A 19823-nucleotide genomic window follows, 5' to 3' on the forward strand; every position below is an offset into this window, starting at 1 on the left:
TTGTGGTCAGCGTCCTGTGGACAGTGTCCTGTAGACTCTGTCCTGTAGACAGCATCCTTTGGCCAGCGTCCTGTTGACAGTCTCCAGTTGGCAGCATCCTCTGGCCAGCGTTTTGTGGTCAGTGTCCTGTAGACGGCGTCCTCTGGCCAGCGTCCTGTAAGCAGCCTCCTCTAGGCAGCATCATGTAGGCAGCTCCCTGTGGGCAGTGTCCTGGGGAGAGTCTCCAGTTGGCAGCTTCCTGTAGGCAGCGTCCTGTAGACAGCATCCTGTGGGCAACACGCTGTAGACAGTGTCCTGTGAACAACATCCTGTAGACAGAGCTTTAAGCTTAAAGAGACTTTGTTGCTGTTCTTTTTGTTGAGCTGAGCTCTGTATTGAGTACTGTATTGATTTATATCTATAATTAGTTTAGTACTAATAAATAAACACCAGTGTCCTGTGAGCAGTGTCCTGTAGACAGTGTCCTGTGAGCAGTTGTCCTGTAGACAATGTCCTGTGAGCAGCGTCCTGTAGACAGAGCCTTAAGCTTAAAGAGACTTTGTAGCTGTTCTTTCTGTTGAGTTGAGCTCCATATTGAATACTGTATTGATTTATAAGTACAAGTAGTTTAGTACTAATAAATAAACACCAGTGTCCTGTGGGCAGTGTCCTGTGGGCAGTGTCCTGTGGGCAGTGTCCTGTGGGCAGTGTCCTGTAGACAGAGTTTTAAGCTTATAGAGACTTTGTTGCTGTTCTTTCTGTTGAGCTGAGCTCTGTATTGAGTACTGTATTGATTTATATCTATAATTAGTTTAGTACTAATAAATAAACACCAGTGTCCTGTGAGCAGTGTCCTGTAGACAGAGCCTTAAGCTTAAAGAGTTTTTGTTGCTCTTCTGTTGAGCTAAGCTCTGTTTTGAGTACTGTATTGATTTATAAGTACAAGTAATTTAGTACCAAAAAATAAACACCAGTGTCCTGTGGGCAGCGTCTTGATGGCTATGAATTACACTGATAAACCCCCTTTTTATGAGAGTGAGTTTTAGTGTTCGGCTCTAAAAACGGAAGAGTTTTAAGAGCTGCTGAATGATCCTAAGAAATTACACAAACGCACAACATCCTACGTCCGTCAGCGTCAGTCTGCTGATAATAACTGTTTATATGTGTGAAAGTTGTTTCCAGCGGATGCAGAATAAGTCATTCTCTCGTCGTGTGGAGACACGTCTCTCTATCACATTCCTTATCTAACTACTGCCAGCCCTCTGTTTCTGCTCTGTTCTTATCTTTCAGAAAAGCATGACTGAGGAGAACTGGAGGGACCACGTCCAGGTAGACAGTTGTGTTAACGTGTGTTTATCTGAAATAAATATTGAAGATTATACCAGGGTTAGTTCTGACCCTGCAATGTGATTGGCTGAGAGGCGTTGTATGGGTACCGTTCTCAGCCGGTAATGGCACTGTAACTAACCAAAGCTCTCTATTTATTATTGTATTACTCCGTCGCATACAGGTAACCTAGCAACAATGCAGCGCTTACAAACCAAACAGAGCAGCAATGGAACTATTTTAACTGGCAAAGTGTTTATAACCAAACAGATCCTATTTTCTCCTCCTCTTTAACTTTTTAAAATCTTTTAATATTTCACCTCGAGCATATTATTGCTTAATTCTCCAGTTAAATAGAGCAGTTCTTGAAGTGGGAAAATAACTATTAGATACATATTTTTAAATTTTGTAATATTAGTTTTAAAATTTTACATTTAAGCTAATTCATTTATGCAATGGTTAAAAAAAGTGGTAAAATTGATGAAAGCCTTTAAAAAAGTTAGTTGAGTACTTTGCTGGCTTTTGGACAAAGGTTTGGACATAATTTCTGTATATCTAGTATTTATATTACTTCATGACCCACAGAAAAAAGTTTCATCAGATTAGTTCTGCTTTTGGTAATGCATTCCCTGAAGCATAGATTATTTTCCTTTGTGAAAATAATAATTTTTTTATTTCATTTGGTGTCTTAGTCTTATTTCTGTGTTTATGTGTGTATGTCCTTGCTGTCCAGTGAAAAACAAGTATCTCTAAACCAGCAAATTTACAGGAGAAAGAAAAAAACCTTAGTTTTTTTGTTCAAATTATGAAGTAAACAAATAGTTTTTGTAATTAAAGTTTTTACAAATTTTTTAAGCAATATAAAATGTTAGACCCCGATTGAACAAACAGGAAAAATATATAAATAAAATGTCTATAATGATCAAACAACACATTTCAAAAAACATATCAACCAGGATAACATGAATAAAAAAATGAGAATGAAAAAAAGAAAGTGAACCACAAAATTCAAAAGTCATGAAGCTCCATCTCCCCGACTCAGTCAACAGTCTTGGTCTTTTTCAATGCGTCCCAAAAGCTGCTCCAATCATTGTTTCTGCTCCCTTTCAGGTTGGTAAACTAAAATTTGACAATAATGGAGATACTTTTTTTCATTGGACAGTGACGAACGATATGCTAGTGCACATGTTCACAGGTAAATATATTTGCATGTTCTCTTTCAGGTGACTGTGGAGGGCAGTTTGGAGCTCCAGGTTGTGCTGGTAGAGCTCCTGGTTCATTACTCGGGGCTCCAGGTTGGTGCTCAGTGGGCCAAACGCTACAACATACCCAGACACCGACTCCCGTTTGGGGTTTGGGACACCATGGTGAGCCTCTCCTCCAATCAGCTGTGAGTATCATGCACTCACACTCACACATTTCACCCCTTTGCCCCCTAACATTTACCCTTTTTCTCACTTCAGGTTCTTGTTGGGGTATAAAGGTGGTGTTACATGTTAGAACTGTATGAATTTTAGAGGCACACTGCAAACAGAGGATTATGATAAATCACAGATAAATCATGTATTCATTACAATAACCATTGCATTATTTTAGTTTACATTACATTACATTTGGCAGACGCTTTTATCTAGGCCTTAAGCCTTCAGGAGTGATCAGTGCAGGTAGCAAGGAGCTGTTCTGTCATCACATTGTAGGCGATTGTTAGAGCTTTGAATTTGGTGCGAGCATCAACTGGTAGCCAATGGAGCTCAATAAGCAGTGGGGTGACATGTGACCGTTTTGGCTGGTTGAAGACCAGACGTGCTGCTGCGTTCTGGATCATTTGGAGTGGTTTTACTACACAGGCCGGGAGGCCAGTTAGCAGGGCATTGCAGTAGTCCAGGCGTAAGATGATCACTGCTTGTACCAGGAGTTGGGTGGCCTGTTGCATCAGAAACGGTCAAATTTTTCTGATGTTGTAAAGCGCGAAGCGGCAGCATCGAGCAACTGAGGCCACATGGTGCGTGAAGGAGAGCTGGTCATCAACCATAACACCCAGGTTCCGAGCAACCTTTGTCGGTGAGAGAGAGAGAGAGAGTCGATGGTTATAGAGAAGTTGTGTTGAAAAGATGGTTTTGCTATTTTTAATGTAGTAATGTAATGTTTCAGTGTATTATGGCCCTGTCCTTTACAAGAAACCTAACAAATCGTAGTTTGTTAGTTAAATTTTCTTCTTCCACCTTAAATATGGTGCATTAGTTACATCAGTAACGCTGCAATTACACTGCTCTGAAGCGTCAATCGTTTAAAAAACTTTAATTAATTTTAATAAATAGGAAATAGTTTTATATGTTATTATTTTCTAGAAACTAATAATACAAATGTGTATTTATAAATATAAACGTTTGATTGAGCTTTGTAACACTGTCTAGTGAGCAGCATATAGGCTAGCAAAACCTTTCCAATTAAATTATATATTAATATTTTCTAAACCCACCAGAGACCACAACAATCGTTTTAACCCTTTTTTTCTCCAGGCTGTATTACTCTGATAAATCAGCAGAGTCGCTGTAAATCAGCAGCGATTTAAGATAAAGGACGGGGAAGCCTGAAACCGCAGTGATTAGCTTCTCTTTCATGCTTCTCTGGAACGCTTGATTTTTTTTTTATTGCATCGAGAACAGCATGTGCGGAAACGTGTAAAGAATAGTCCTGTTTGCTAGTGTCAGGATTTTAACCACTTAAAAACAAGGGGTAGGGGTACAAATGAGAGAAATGGGATTTAACCAACATGGGATTTTTCCTTCACCTGCTGTAGGGAGGTGAGTGAGATGAATGAGGTAAATGAGGTTTTCTGCTCGCTGGAGTCGTGGGTAACTCCTCAGTCCCACCAGCTGCAGTACTACCAGCTCCCCCTGACCAGAGAGAAGATTCACTTCATACAGACGCTGGAGCAGCTGCAGCTCTGCAGAGACACTGTATTACAGGTACAGCTGAGTCCACATATTCACCAATGTACCTCTTAATCAATACTATATTCAGATACTTTACATTAACGTGCACCCAGATCTGCAAATGCACACACATGGCTTGTCTACTCCTTGTAGAGAAGCATTGCAGGAGAATAGGACACTCTGGAGTAGATAAGTAGTAGATAAACATTAATCTTTTGGCAACATGTCTAATGCTATGTGTGGGCAAGAGTGGCATACAGACTCTTTTAGAGAGCCCATCAACATAAATAAACTGGTATGTCAACAAATATAATGTTTAATTTTATACACACACCTTTTGGTTAAACCTAGGCTAAACTGCATCCAGTCTGCAGAGGCTGACTATTAGCATTGCAGCTAACTACTTCAACACTGCAGACAGAAATTAATATATAATAATCTATGGACAAAAACATAGAAAGAAAACATATAATTCTTGTTTAAATTATCAGTTTTGCACATCTCTGCTGTATTTTCTCAGTCAGCTGTCTGAGGTAAAGTCACCTGGAATTCAGGCTTTCAGTTAACAGCTGTGCTGAACTCATCAAGAGTTAATTACTTGAATTTCTTGTCTCTTAATGTGTTTGAGAGCATCAGTTGTAAAGTAGTGAAGAGGTAGAGTTACATGTATACAGTGAATAGTGAATATTTGAGTAATGTTCTAATCCATATTATGAGAAGAGACAACTACTCAACTAAATAAAGACAAAATACTTCAGACAATTCAAAAAGAAGAATAAGAACTTTAAAAGTATCCTCAAGTGATGTTGCAAAATGATGAAACTGGCACTCTTCAGGGCCGCCAGAGGATAAGAGAAAACGAAATGCTTTACAGAGTATTTTGGTTTGTTTAACACTTTTTTAAGTTACTATGATTCCTTATGTTATATATTCCTTTAATGGCAGATATATCACTTCACTATTCATTTGCTATGTAGAAATACAAATAAAAAAGAAAATGATTTAATGTGTAACAGTGTGTTTTATTACTGTTCTATTACTTTTATTACTAAAACTAAAGAGTTAATGCCAGTATTGTTTTAATTAATACAACCCCTGGCAAAAAGTATGGAATCACCAGTCTTGGATGAGCACTCATTCAGACATTTCATTCTGTAAAACAAGTTCTGATCAAAAACATGATACAATAATAAGGTCATTCCAAAGTGCAACTTGTTGGCTTTCAGGAACACTCAAAGAAATGAAGAAAAAACATTGTGGAAGTCAGGGAATGTTACTTTTATTGACCAACCACAGGGAAAAAAATATGGAATCACTCAATTCTGAGGAAAAAAAGTATGGAATCATGAAAAACAGATAAACAAAAGATGATTCAAAATACATCACTAGTATTTAGTTGCACCACCTTTGGCTTTTATAACGGCTTTCAGTCTCTGAGGCATGGACTTGATGAGTGACAAACAGTATTCTGCATCAATTTGGTGCCAACTCTCTTTGATAGCAGTTGCCAGATCAGCTTTGCAGGTCGGAGCCTTCTTGTGGACCATTTTTTTCAATTTCCACCACAGGTTTTCAATTGGGTTGAGATCTGGACTATTTGCAGGCCATGACATCGACTGAATGTGTCTTTCTCCAAGGAATGCCTTCACTGTTTTTGCCCTATGGCACGATGCATTGTCATCTTGGAAAGTTATTTCATTATCTCCAAACATCTGTTCAATTGAAGGGATGAGAAAACTGTCCAAAATGTCAATGTAAACTTGTGCATTGATAGAAGAATTAACCACAGTCATCTCCCCAGTGCCTTTGCCTGACATGCAGCCCCATATCATCAAGGACTGTGGAAATTTGGTTGTTTTCTTCAGGCAGGCCTCTTCATAAATCTCACTGGAACGGCACCAAACAAAAGTTCCAGCATCATCACCTTGTCCAATGCAGATTCTTGACTCATCACTGAAGATAACTTTCATCCAGTCATCCACAGTCCATGATTGCCTCTCCTTAGCCCACTGCAGTCTTGTTCTTTTATGTTTAGGTGTCAATGATGGTTTTCTTTTAGCTTTCCTGTATTGAAATCCCATTTCCTTTAGGCGATTTCTTGCGGTTCGGTCACATACATTGGCTCCAGCTTCTTCCCATTTATGCTTCATCTGTTTAGTTGTACTTTTTCGGTTTTCAAGACAAATGGCCTTAAGTTGCTTGTCTTGACGCTTTGATGTCTTTCTCGCTCTACCAGTACGCTTGGCTTTAACAACCATTCCATGCTGTTTGTATTTGGTCCATATCTTGGATACAGCTGACTGTGAACAGCCCACATCTTTAGCAACCATGCGTGAAGAGTTATCTTCTTCAAGAAGTTTCACAATCCTCTCTTTTGTTTCAAGAGACATTTCTCTTGTTGGAGCCATGGTTCTTGCCACTCTAATTCGTCCAGCAGCCCTCCAAGGTGTCATGACTGCAGGTGTTTTTAACTGCAGACTAACGAGCAGATCTAATCTGAGGCAGGTGTCCATTTAGGGAAAGGAAATTGACTGGGTGTGTCCTTATTTTCTACCTTCAATTTGAGTGATTCCATACTTTTTTCCTCAGAATTGAGTGATTCCATATTTTTTTCCCTGTGGTTGGTCAATAAAAGTAACATTCACTGACTTCCACAATGTTTTTTCTTCATTTCTTTGAGTGTTCCTGAAAGCCAACAAGTTGCACTTTGGAATGACCTTATTATTGTATCATGTTTTTGATCAGAGTTTGTTTTACAGAATGAAATGTCTGAAGGACTGCTCATCCAAGACTGGTGATTCCATACTTTTTGCCAGGGGTTGTATTAAGCTAGATTTATGACTATTATTATTATTATTATTATTATTATTATTATTATTATTATTATGTTGTGTGTAAAAGCATCAGGGTTGTAGGTTAAGAATAGAATCTTATTATGATAAATCTGATTCAGAAATATACTGTTTATTTTTCTGTAATCTAACCTCACACATCTCCCTGTTCTGCTCGTTAACTGTAGGCGGGTGTTGTGGTGGGTGTGGATATGGAGTGGAGAGCGGGTTTCGGCACAGTGTTCACTCAGAACGTGGCTCTGATCCAGTTGGCGGTGAAGGGGCAGGTGTTTTTGTTGGACCTGTGCTCTCAGAGTCTGAACTGCCACAGTCTGACTGTGCAGTTCATCCGAGCGCTGCTCACCGACTCCAGCGTTCTTAAACTGGGTGAGTGATGGACCCACACCTCCACCCGCCGTCCTCCATAAAGAGAGGCTGATCTCCTCGCCGCGGGTTTAGGTTTACAGTGCGCTTCTTGGGAAAGTTTGCATGTGCAGTGTCTCACGCTCTTTAGGAGTTGGGTTAACATATGGTAGACATATTGAAGGTGGTGTTAATTCTGGAATTTCTTTTAAATATCTCATTCCATCGTGTTTTTATTCATTTTAAAAATGTAATTTAGTAGTTGTGTCTCTAGTATGAATGAATGCTATGTGAGCTGTTTTGTTGGCTGAGCTGCAGCTGAGCCGCCCAGGCAGTTGGAACAAAACCCCAGGGTGGATTTCTTCTGAATTGTACTTGGCTGGTGGTTTTCCACAGATAAATTCTAACCATTAGTTTCTTAGCTCTAAATTACTGGGTCAATCATACAAACACTGAAGTGTTACTCGCACAAATAACACAGGAATGAACTGCATGCTGTTCCTAGCGCTGTGAGCTCCTATCTGACGAGACGGCTTCACGGCCCGGCTTTAGCTCTGCCTGTGGGCGGGCCAGAGCTGAGGTGGGCAGGGCCATGAATACTAATTCACGGGTTGATGTAGACACGGTGCTTTTCCTGATCGACTCGTTTTTCTGAATATTTTACTAGCTGCTGCAGAAAATGAGGAAGAGTTTGAGGAAGAGTTTCATGTGCAGCATCATCATAAACAACTCAGAGAGACCCACTGTATTTCACAAACAACAAGAACAAGGAGATTTTATCGGAAAGAGACCTTTAGAGTGCTTTTTGGCCTTGTGTATATATTAGTGGTATTAATCGAAAAAAATGTAATCAGATTAATCACAACAATATACTGTGATTAACTGTAATTCATCAAACTTGTTTATATAACTTTTTATAGTGGATATTTAAATGTAAATAAAAGAATGAATGTAAGAAATGTAAAATGCAATAATATTTATATTAGTAGTGTTCATTAAAATACTAGTATATACTTGTATGTTTGAGCGGAAATAAGGTCAAAGTGAGGCGCTGGAAAAAAGGAATGCATGATAAACTAAATAGAGGAAATTCAAACAAATAAACCACACAAGTCTCATCTGATTGGTCAGAGCTGTGTGGCGCTCACTGAATGCTGCACATACCGCGCTCTAAGTGTGTAAACAGCAAGGAGCAGCAGCAGAGACAGTTTTTGTTTATAGCAGTATATAATCTGGCTGATATATCAGATTAAACTGTGTCTTATCAGCAGTTTAGCTTAAATAAATGTAGTATATTTGATATCTGGGTCGGATCGAGACCGGATCACGTTACCAACACAAGAAAACCGCTCCAGAAAATATTTGTGCATTGGGCGGGGCAGATTTTGGTGGAAGTTAGCATAATTATTTCCGTAAAAAAAAATGTTGATGTGTTACTGATTCCAAATTAATTGCATGCCTTAATGCTTTAACACTTTTAGACAGCCCTAGTATATATTTATATATGTATGTATATATGTATCTGTGCATGTATGTATCTATCTATATGTGCAGGTTATGGGATGTCTGGGGATTTTAAGAGTCTGGTGGCCACATGGCCGGAGCTGAAGGAAGAACCTTTGGAGGTTAAAGGAGTGTTAGATCTGCTCCACGTCCATCAACAGGTAATACAGACTGCTCTGTCCACCAGAAACACCTGCTCTTAACAGACATTCTGCTAATAACACAGGTTACTACAGCTGGAAGTCACAGAGTATCTCACAATACGATATTATCACTGCCTCTGTGCTGAAGAGGATAAAATATTCCTGTAAACATAAATAATGATGGATTAATTGGTGTCAGACTGACAGAATTTGACAAAATGCAGTATTTTTTGCCACAAGTCCACTTTATTCAATTGATTTGAGTAATGAATGAGTAACTTTAGTAAGTCAAATATAGTGTTTTTCCATCGTTGTGGAACCAGCACTGCTCTGTAGTTTCCATTCTGAAAACTATAAGTGCTTTAGAGACTCCTACTCTTACACATGTGAAATGTTTGATTTGTATTCAGGAAAATGTTGATTTTAAAATTGAGGAAAGCTGAATTTAAAGAAAAATTTTAGATTTTTTTTTATTCATTATATTTTGACAGCTGTAGATTTACTTAAATTTCTTAAAATATTTATGATCATAGTTAGGATTTTTAGCAACATATATATATATATATATATATATTGAGGATTTCTATTCAAGCATTATATAAAAAGGTTTATCATGTTTGAGAAGAAATGTTGCTAAAATCCTAACTATGATCATATATATATATATATATATATATATATATATATATATATATATATATATATATATATATATATATATACACACACACATGATAATTATTAATACAATAAAATGCTCTTATACCTATTGGGATGTGACTTTCCAAACTAAAATATTTTATAAAACCTGGCAACCATTTATTGATTATATCAAGGACATTTCAGTGGACCAGATAGAAAATATACAGGTTTAATTATATATAATAACTCTCTCATTTTTTTTCTTTTCTATTAATGTAATATCATGCTATTTCTGTTTCATTTTCTCGCTTTATTGTATGCTTACCATGTGTTCTTATTTGTATTATGTTTAAAAACTTTAAAATCTACATAAATGTAATAAATAAATACAGATATATGCATGCAACATCGAAAACAGACAATTGTCAAAAATGCCTGAATCTTAAAGGGTTAATATTTCAGTGATTTATTAATGATATATGACATAATTGAGGGATATGATTTTAAAATACTTAAAAGTTAAAGTGCAGAATGCATTAATAATCATTGCTCAGTGTATCAAACTGGAAGCCTGGTGTTTCCTGATGTTGAGCGCACCTGATGTTCTAATGGAGAAATTTCTGGAGGTCAGTTCTGGTTCCTTCTGAGCTGCAGGTCTGAACTGAGCTGTATAAACTCTGTTTCTCTCTTAATTTATGCGATGTTTTACCTTTGACCTCTCGTCTCCTAATTAGCTGCAGCGGTGCTGGCGGGGGGGCGGCGGCGGCTCTCGGTCGGTGGAGGTGAACGAGGGATCGGCGGAGAAAGGGTTGAGTCTGTTGGTGCAGCAGGTTCTGGGGAAACCGTTGGATAAGATGGAGCAACTTTCTAACTGGGAGAGGAGACCACTGCGCACCAGCCAGCTCCGATACGCAGGTCAGAAAAACTAAAATCTAGTTTAAAAACAACAGAATAAACTGCTTTCTTTCTTTTCTTCTTTTCTTATTTTTCACCTGTTTTTAATCAGAATAGACTATAAACAAGCCAAAGAAAAAGCCAATTTTTTTTTATAAGCCAATTTTGTTGATTTGTTGTTGATTTTTAGTTCACTACATAATTTGAAAAGACAAACTGTCCCTCACACTCGTTACAAATTTATTAATGAATGGACCAATAGGAATACTTTACAATGAGCTGAAATAAACTCTTTTTTTTTTTTTTACATTGACTTTCATTTATAGTTTAAATGCTTTTATGTCTTTCCTGTAAAGTTGCTGTTTTGGAGATTGAGGTCTTGTTTTTCATTGGACAGCGACGATATGTTATGTTTGCTCTGTTCTGCATCACAATGGAACAAATGTACAGCAAACTGAAGACTCTGTGACACTTTTTCATTCCGGCAACTCTGGCCACACAATGGACACACCCCCACCTATGGACACACTCTCAGTCTCGCTGATGCCTATAACACTATTTTAATATTTCTACCCTATTTTGCACTAGTAGTTCATTCATTATCTACGGTTTACGTATCTTTTGCACTGCTAAATCTAAATCTATCTATTTAAAAAATATTTCAAAAATAGCAAACGTTAAGTTTTGATTTTCAGTACGATAAATTATTTTCTATCAAAAAAATTAAGACTACATTTGTGGGTCTGAAATTATATTTATTAAGGGCTTAAAACATCTTTAAAAGCATTAAATTTGCAGTTATAAAGCACTGTGTGAACAGAAATGTAAAAGTAAGAAATTACAGATTTCTGTTTTTCTGTTTCTCTCCTCAGCTGCGGATGCGTACTGCCTTCTGGACGTCTACCTCACCCTCTCCCACAACCCTAAAGCCTTCGGTCTGCCTGAAGACCTTCAGTCCATCCCCTCCAGCCAGGGAGCAAAGAGCCGCCAGGAGAAGAAACACAGAGAGAAGAGCAGGAAGAGCTCAGACCCGCAGGTCAGTGCACAGAGCTCAGAGCTCACAGCTCTCTTTACTGCAGCCGTCTATGAGCTGGACCTCAGAACCGCTGCTCAGACACAGTTACTGTAATAAAGCAGATATATGTGAGGAGGGTGTGTGCTGGTGTAAAGCTGAGTGTGGTTTAGGACTGAGGCTGAAATTAGGACAGTTTGACGCAGGATTGTTTACTGGGTTTTGTGTAACACCGCTTAGAAACACGCAAAATCCAACAAATTCTGACAAACTAAGTTTTATTCACACAATAGACTTTCTTCCATATTTTCAGACACTTCAAGGATTTAAGGAGACTAAGGAGTAATACTGGATTGGATCAGCTCCTATAGTTCCTTCTATAACACACTTACTTTAATGAATTTATTAATTAACTTATGACTTGAGTAATGCAACAGCTCCAACAGTGCATTATCTTCAGTCCCAGACATATAGAGTATGTGTATATATATATATATATATATATATATATATATATATATATATATATATATATATATATATATATATATATATACACTGCTCAAAAAAATAAAGGGAACACTCAAATAACACAATATAACTCCAAGTAAATCAAACTTCTGTGAAATTAAACTGTCCACTTAGGAAGCAACACTGATTGACAATCAATTTCACCTGCTGTTGTGCAAATGGAATAGAAAACAGGTGGAAATTATTGGCAATTAGCAAGACACACTCAATAAAGGAGTGGTTCTGCAGGTGGGGACCACAGACCACTTCTCAGAACCTATGCTGTCTGGCTGATGTTTTGGTCAATTTTGAATGTTGGTGGTGCTTTCACACTCGTGGTAGCATGAGACGGACTCTACAACCCACACAAGTGGCTCAGGTAGTGCAGCTCATCCAGGATGGCACATCAATGCGAGCTGTGGCAAGAAGGTTTGCTGTGTCTGTCAGCGTAGTGTCCAGAGGCTGGAGGCGCTACCAGGGGACAGGCCAGTACACCAGGAGACGTGGAGGAGGCCGTAGGAGGGCAACAACCCAGCAGCAGGACCGCTACCTCCGCCTTTGTGCAAGAAGGAACAGGAGGAGCACTGCCAGAGCCCTGCAAAATGACCTCCAGCAGGCCACAAATGTGCATGTGTCTGCACAAACGGTTAGAAACCGACTCCATGAGGATGGTATGAGGGCCCGACGTCCACAGATGGGGGTTGTGCTCACAGCCCAACACCGTGCAGGACGCTTGGCATTTGCCAGAGAACACCAGGATTGGCAAATTCGCCACTGGCGCCTTGTGCTCTTCACAGATGAAAGCAGGTTCACACTGAGCACATGACAGACGTGACAGAGTCTGGAGACGCCGTGGAGAGCGGTCTGCTGCCTGCAACATCCTTCAGCATGACCGGTTTGGCAGTGGGTCAGTAATGGTGTGGGGTGGCATTTCTTTGGAGGGCCGCACAGCCCTCCATGTGCTCACCAGAGGTAGCCTGACTGCCATTAGGTACCGAGATGAGATCCTCAGACCCCTTGTGAGACCATATGCTGGTGCGGTTGGCCCTGGGTTCCTCCTAATGCAGGCCAATGCTAGACCTCATGTGGCTGGAGTGTGTCAGCAGTTCCTGCAAGATGAAGGCATTGAAGCTATGGACTGGCCCGCCCGTTCCCCAGACCTGAATCCGATTGAGCACATCTGGGACATCATGTCTCGCTCCATCCACCAACGTCACGTTGCACCACAGACTGTCCAGGAGTTGGCGGATGCTTTAGTCCAGGTCTGGGAGGAGATCCCTCAGGAGACCATCCGCCACCTCATCAGGAGCATGCCCAGGCGTTGTAGGGAGGTCATACAGGCACGTGTAGGCCACACACAATACTGAGCCTCATTTTGACTTGTTTTAAGGACATTACATTAAAGTTGGATCAGCCTGTAGTGTGTTTTTTCACTTTAATTTTGTGTGTGGCTCCAAATCCAGGCCTCCATTGGTTAATAAATTTGATTTCCATTGATGATTTTTGTGTGATTTTGTTGTCAGCACATTCAACTTTGTACAGAACAAAGTATTCAATGAGAATATTTCATTCATTCAGATCTAGGATGTGTTATTTGAGTGTTCCCTTTATTTTTTTGAGCAGTGTATATATATATATATATATATATATATATATATATATATATATACCAGAGCACAGCTCTGGAATAAAAATAAGAGAGTACTTAAAAATTATGAGTTTCTTTGATTTTACCAAATTTGAAAACCTCTGCAATATAATCAAGAGGAAGATGGATGATCACAAACCATCAAAAATCAAAATGTTGATTTTAAAATTGAGGAAAGCTGAATTTAAAGAAAACTCCAATTTTAGATTTTTTTTTATTCATTATATTTTGACAGCTGTAGATTTACTTAAACTTCTTAAAATATTTATGATCATAGTTAGGATTTTTAGCAACATTTCTTATCAAACATGATAAACCTTTTTATATAGTGCTTGAATAGAAATCCTCAATATATATATATATATATATATATATATATATATATATATATATATATATATATATACACACACACATGATAATTATTAATAAAATAAAATGCTCTTATACCTATTGGGATGTGACTTTCCAAACTAAAGTATTTTATAAAACCTGGCAACCATTTATTGATTATATCAAGGACATTTCAGTGGACCAGATAGAAAATATACAGGTTTAATTATATATAATAACTCTCTCATTTTTTTTCTTTTCTATTAATGTAATATCATGCTATTTCTGTTTCATTTTCTGGCTTTATTGTATGCTTACCATGCGTTCTTATTTGTATTATGTTTAAATTTAAACTTTTCGGTCCCAGACATATAGAGTATGTATATACATACATGTATATATATACATACAGCTCTGGAATAAAAATAAGAGATCACTTAAAAATTATGAGTTTCTTTGATTTTACCAAATTGAAAACCTCTGGAATATAATCAAGAGGAAGATGGATGATCACAAGCCATCAAACCAAACTGAACTGCTTGAATTTTTGCACCAGGAGTAAAGCAGCATAAAGTTATCCAAAAGCAGTGTGTAAGACTGGTGGAGGAGAACATGATGCCAAGATGCAAGAAAAAAACTGTGATTAAAAACCACCAGAGTTATTCCACCAAATATTGATTTCTGAACTCTTAAAACTTTATGAATATGAACTTGTTTTCTTTGCATTATTTGAGGCTCTGCATCTTTTTTGTTATTTCAGTCATTTCTCATTTTTTGCAAATAAATGCTCTAAATGAGAATATTTTTATTTGGAATTTGGGAGAAATGTTGTCTGTAGTTTATAGAATAAAACAACAATGTTCATTTTACTCAAACATAAACCTATAAATAGTAAAATCAGAGAAACTCTCTCTGCTTTCTTTATTTTTTTTCAGTGCTGTATCTTAATGTCATATATGTCAACTTAACGCCTCATATTTGAGAAGAGAACAATATACAGTCCCTGACAAAAGTTCTGTCGCTTACCCATGTTGTGGAAACAAAAGCTTATAACCTGACTTTAAATTCTTCCATTGGTTTTAGAAATGAATTATATGAAAGCTGAAACCCTCCCAAATAAGGTTTAATTTATGAAAATAATTTTGCTTCACTGCAGAAATATTGATCATTTAATGAACACAGAAAGGTCAGATTTTGGCAAGACAAAAGTTTTGTCGCCCACAGAAAGTAATGTGAAAATCAAACAAATAATTTACTTCAAATACAAAAATATGTTTCATTACATTGGTAAATTAAGTCATGGTGCTATTAGAGTCATATTTAATATTTTGTGTGACTTCCATGAGCTTGAAGGACTGCATCCATGCGGTTCGACAATGATTCATACAATTTATTGATGAAGTCATCAGGAATAGCAAAGAATGCAGTCTTACATGCCTCCCAGAGTTCATCAAGATTCTTTGGTTTTGTCTTCCAAGCTTCCTCTTTCATCTTACCCCAAACATGCTCAATGATGTTCATGTCTGGTGACTGGGCTGGCCAGTCCTGGAGCACCTTGATCTTCTTCGTCTTGAGGAACTTTGATGTAGAGATGGATGTGTGAGATGGAGCACCATCCTGCTGCAAAATGTGACCCCTTTTATGACTGGGAATGTAAGAGGTAGCTAATACTTCTTGATATTTTAGGCTATTGATATTGCCTTCCACCTTGCAAATGTTTCGCACACCCCCATACTGAATGTAACCCCAGACCATGATCTTTCCACCACCAAACTTAACTGTTTTCTGGGTGAATCTTGGATCCATACGGGCTCCAGTAGGTCTCCTGCAGTATTTGCGGCGGCTGTGGTGTAATTCCACTGAGGATTCATCTGAGAAATCCACCTTCTGCCACTTTTCCAGTGTCCATCCCATTAGCAGGCTGTGGGCCTTGGCAAATGCTATACGTTTTTTTAATTGCTTTTTGTTTAGTGCTGGCTTCTGGGCACTGATTCGACCATGGAGGCCATTTCGAGACAGAATCCTACAGACTGTTCTAGTTGACACAGGGACTTGAGATGACCAGGCCTGGTGGAGCTCTGCTGCAGTGGAAGAGGGGCTGGCTTTGGATTTTCTAACCAACAAACGTTCCTCCTGAGCAGTTGTCTTGCGGGGTCTTCTGGACCTGGGCTTGTCAAAAACATCTCCTGTCTCTTCAAATCTTTTTTTAATTCTTTGTACTTGACGCTGAGACACATTAAAGGTGCCAGCCACCTCTGCAGTGGATCTGGTCTTCAGCCTCTTGATAATCAAGGCTTTGGTCGCAGGGTGGATTTTTGGCATGTTGTCAGAGGTCAAGTTGCAGTTCAAGTGAAGATCTGGGGTGCTGGGGTTCTTTTTATATACACACCCACTAATTAACCAATCAATTAGTGAGCACAGGTGAGGCTGTAAACTAGGATTGGGTGCATTATATGACAATTGACAGAACTTTTGTCCTGCAAAAAAATTCTGTCTTTATTAAATGATCAATATTTCTGCAGTGAAGCAAAATTATTTTCATAAATTAAACCTCATTTGGGAGGGTTTCAGCTTTCATATAAGTCATTCCTAAAACCAATAGATGAACTTAAAGTCAGGTTATAAGCTTTTGTTTCCACAACATGGGTAAGCGACAGAACTTTTGTCAGGGACTGTATATTATACACACACAAATAGCTACCTATAACTTAGCTATGTATATATAAAATATGTGTATATTCAACCTAAGCTCACATTGCAGTATGTATAAGCCCTGCAGACTCCTTATTTTCAGGATCATCACAATCTGGGGTTCGTTTCCCGTACAACGACGAAGCCTAGCATTGAACTAACGTGGTACGATGCATCGTTAAACTAACTAACATCTGAAGTACGACCGTTTCACGAAACCATCGTACTTTGTTGGTACCACAGAAGTCTGAACTATGTTGGTTTGAACCACCGTGGTCTTAACTAAGATGTTTCCAGATGCGTTCTCAGCAGGAATCTTGCAAATCTCACAATCTTTAAATTATTATGCCACAAATATGTTACTAATGTATTATTTATTGTAATCATCAACACAACATGAACTGACAATACATTAATAAAATAACAATGAGCTGCAAGTAAAATCCACACAATAATTGCTATATATTGATTATTATTTGTAACAGACAGTGTTACTTAAAAAAAAATACACATTTGCTATTACAATATTTTTAAAAATAAAATATATACACATCACCATTCTGAATGAGCCGTATTAGTATGAGACCTGAGAAATGTGTGTTACTGAGTGGTTCAGCAGAGCACCTACGACGGTGCAGCGGGCAGTGTTCTGTCGAATTGTTCAACTTATCGAGATGTGCTTCTTAACACCAGCGCCCATGCGTGGAAACATTATTTATTTATGTATTATTTTTTATGGTAATTCTGTTCTTCTTGGGTGCATTAAACAACCAGAAAACCCTTGCCATTATTTGTCTGAGTATTAAAAATGTGTAAATGACAGTGGATAATAATAAAAATAATAATAAGTGAGCAATGAAAAAAATTAATTAAACTCTAAACTGTCTCCTGATATTTTGATTCAGGCTTTCCAAATATCCTACCAAAAGCATGTTTAAATGTGGGGCTTTTTCTAGCAATTTTACACTAGGGTAGCACGGTTTGACAGGGTAGCAAAACTCAGCAGAACACCGGATGGAAGCCTAGTTCAAGTCCCAGTCATGGTTTTATTCTCTTAATGTTTTTTTTTCACAATGGCAATTAGTGTTCTCATTTAAAAAAATATCTATTAATGTAGTTGCGAAGGTTCTCTGGAACCATGGTTTTGGGAAGCACCTGAGTAGCTTAACTAAGGTTTGCACAATGTAAGTTACTAACGTGGTTACCTCCATAGTTCCAGCTATGCTTTTGGGAAACACCTGCGTCGCAGCTGCATCATCCAGACTATGTAAGTTGCTAACGTACTTAGCAACTGCGCTTTTGGGAAACGTACCCCAGTTTAGATATGATTTAACTGCTCTCATGTTTTAAACTCGTATAGCAGGGGTATTTAATTAGAAATCAGTACAGTCCAGTTGGAGAAAAAAAATGTCAGTCCAAGGTCCGGACCATCGCCATTTTAACTTGTGTTATGATTCAGTGCTATATTCTGTATACTATATATATATATTATATATACTATATATATATATATATATATATATATATATATATATATATATATATATATATATATATATATATATATATATAATGATTTTTTTTTTCTTCTCCAACACATCTGATGCGTGAGGTTGTTTGAACTATGATGAAAAAAAAATATGATAATAAAATATAATAATAGTATTCTCTGGGTCAGGCATAGGTTTTAATTGTGATTAACATCCAGTTTTAGCCCAGATTTAAGTGACAGAACTCAGACTGAAGCTGGATTTTGGATGTTTGACTCATCCTGCAGACTCGTAAAAAGGTCCAGACCCCGGCCGGTGGTCCGAAGGAGAGCATGAGCAGCATGAGCAGCAGCGTGAGCAGCAGTAGTGAACACTGGGAAGCCTCCATCTCTCCACACGAGCTGCGGGTGGTGTGTGATAACATGCTGCAGGGCCTGGGGAGGTTCCTGCGCTGCCTGGGCGTCGACGTGCTGATGCTGGAGAACACTGACGACCACAAAGTAGCAGCTGAGGTGAGACACACACACACACACACACACACACATACACACACACACACACATACACATAAACACTACAGATAAACACACACACACACACATACACACACACACATACACAGACAGATATGTGGGCCTGTTTTGAGAAGAGAACACACACTGTTATTTTGCGTGTTGGAACCTGCACTCTGTGAAGCTGCTTTGTGGAGGTGTTTGCTGTAAGATAGAAACTATGCTGCTTATGGGCAGGGCCTTAATGTGGAATGTAAAGAAGACTTTCTCCTACCTGTCTGTCTCTCTGTCTCTCAGCCAGTCTGACTCTCTTTCTGTCTCTCAGCCTATCTGACTCTTCTCTGTCTCTCTCTCTCTCTCTTAGCCTGTCTGACTGTCTGTCGGTCTCTCAGCATGTCTGTCTCTTTCTCGGTCTCTCAGCCTGTCTCTCTCTCTCTCTCTGTTTCTCAGCCTGTCTTTCTCTCTCTCTCTTTGTCTCTCAGACTGTCTATCTTTCTCTCTCTCTCTTTGTTTCTCAGCCTGTCAATCTCTCTCTGTCTCTTGGCCTTACTGTTTCACTCTCTTTGTCTCTCAGCCTGTCTATCTCTCTCTCTCTCTCTCTCTCTCTTATTCTCAGCCTGTCTATCTCTCTCTGTCTCTCAGCCTGACTGTTTCACTCTCTTTGTCTCTCAGCCTGTCTATCTCTCTCTCTCTCTCTCTCTCTCTCTCTCTTATTCTCAGCCTGTCTATCTCTCTCTGTCTCTCAGCCTGACTGTTTCGCTCATTCTGTCTCTCATCTTGTCTGACTATCTCTGTTTCTCAGCCTGTCTGCCTCACTCTCGGTCTCTCAACCTGTCTGACTCTCTCTCTCTCTCTATATGAACAGATAGCTCGGGCAGAAGGACGTATTATTCTCACCGCTGGTCAGCCTTACCAAAGTGTAAGTATATGAGTGAACCTTTAGTTGGAATTTTGGTTGTATAAATTGCGTTTTTGTTAAAGAAGTGGTTCATTGGTAAAACAATAGATTA

The 19823-nt window shown here is 38.5% G+C and overlaps 1 protein-coding gene across 3 annotated transcripts in view; it reads left to right on the forward strand.

The window, feature by feature from the left end:
- Positions 1–19823, forward strand: part of exd3 (exonuclease 3'-5' domain containing 3) — an 89170-nt gene that overhangs the window by 23076 nt on the left and 46271 nt on the right. For all 3 annotated transcript variants that reach the window (XM_049468355.1, XM_022680931.2, XM_022680932.2), the window contains exons 9-17: positions 1270–1308; positions 2529–2695; positions 4106–4274; positions 7261–7459; positions 8990–9099; positions 10458–10638; positions 11490–11653; positions 18589–18813; positions 19679–19732. In XM_049468355.1, the coding sequence (XP_049324312.1) occupies positions 1270–1308; positions 2529–2695; positions 4106–4274; positions 7261–7459; positions 8990–9099; positions 10458–10638; positions 11490–11653; positions 18589–18813; positions 19679–19732 (1308 nt within the window). The remainder of the gene's footprint in view (positions 1–1269; positions 1309–2528; positions 2696–4105; positions 4275–7260; positions 7460–8989; positions 9100–10457; positions 10639–11489; positions 11654–18588; positions 18814–19678; positions 19733–19823) is intronic.

This window comes from Astyanax mexicanus, chromosome 20, assembly GCF_023375975.1.
Source record: "Astyanax mexicanus isolate ESR-SI-001 chromosome 20, AstMex3_surface, whole genome shotgun sequence".
NCBI classification, from domain to species: domain Eukaryota; kingdom Metazoa; phylum Chordata; class Actinopteri; order Characiformes; family Acestrorhamphidae; genus Astyanax; species Astyanax mexicanus.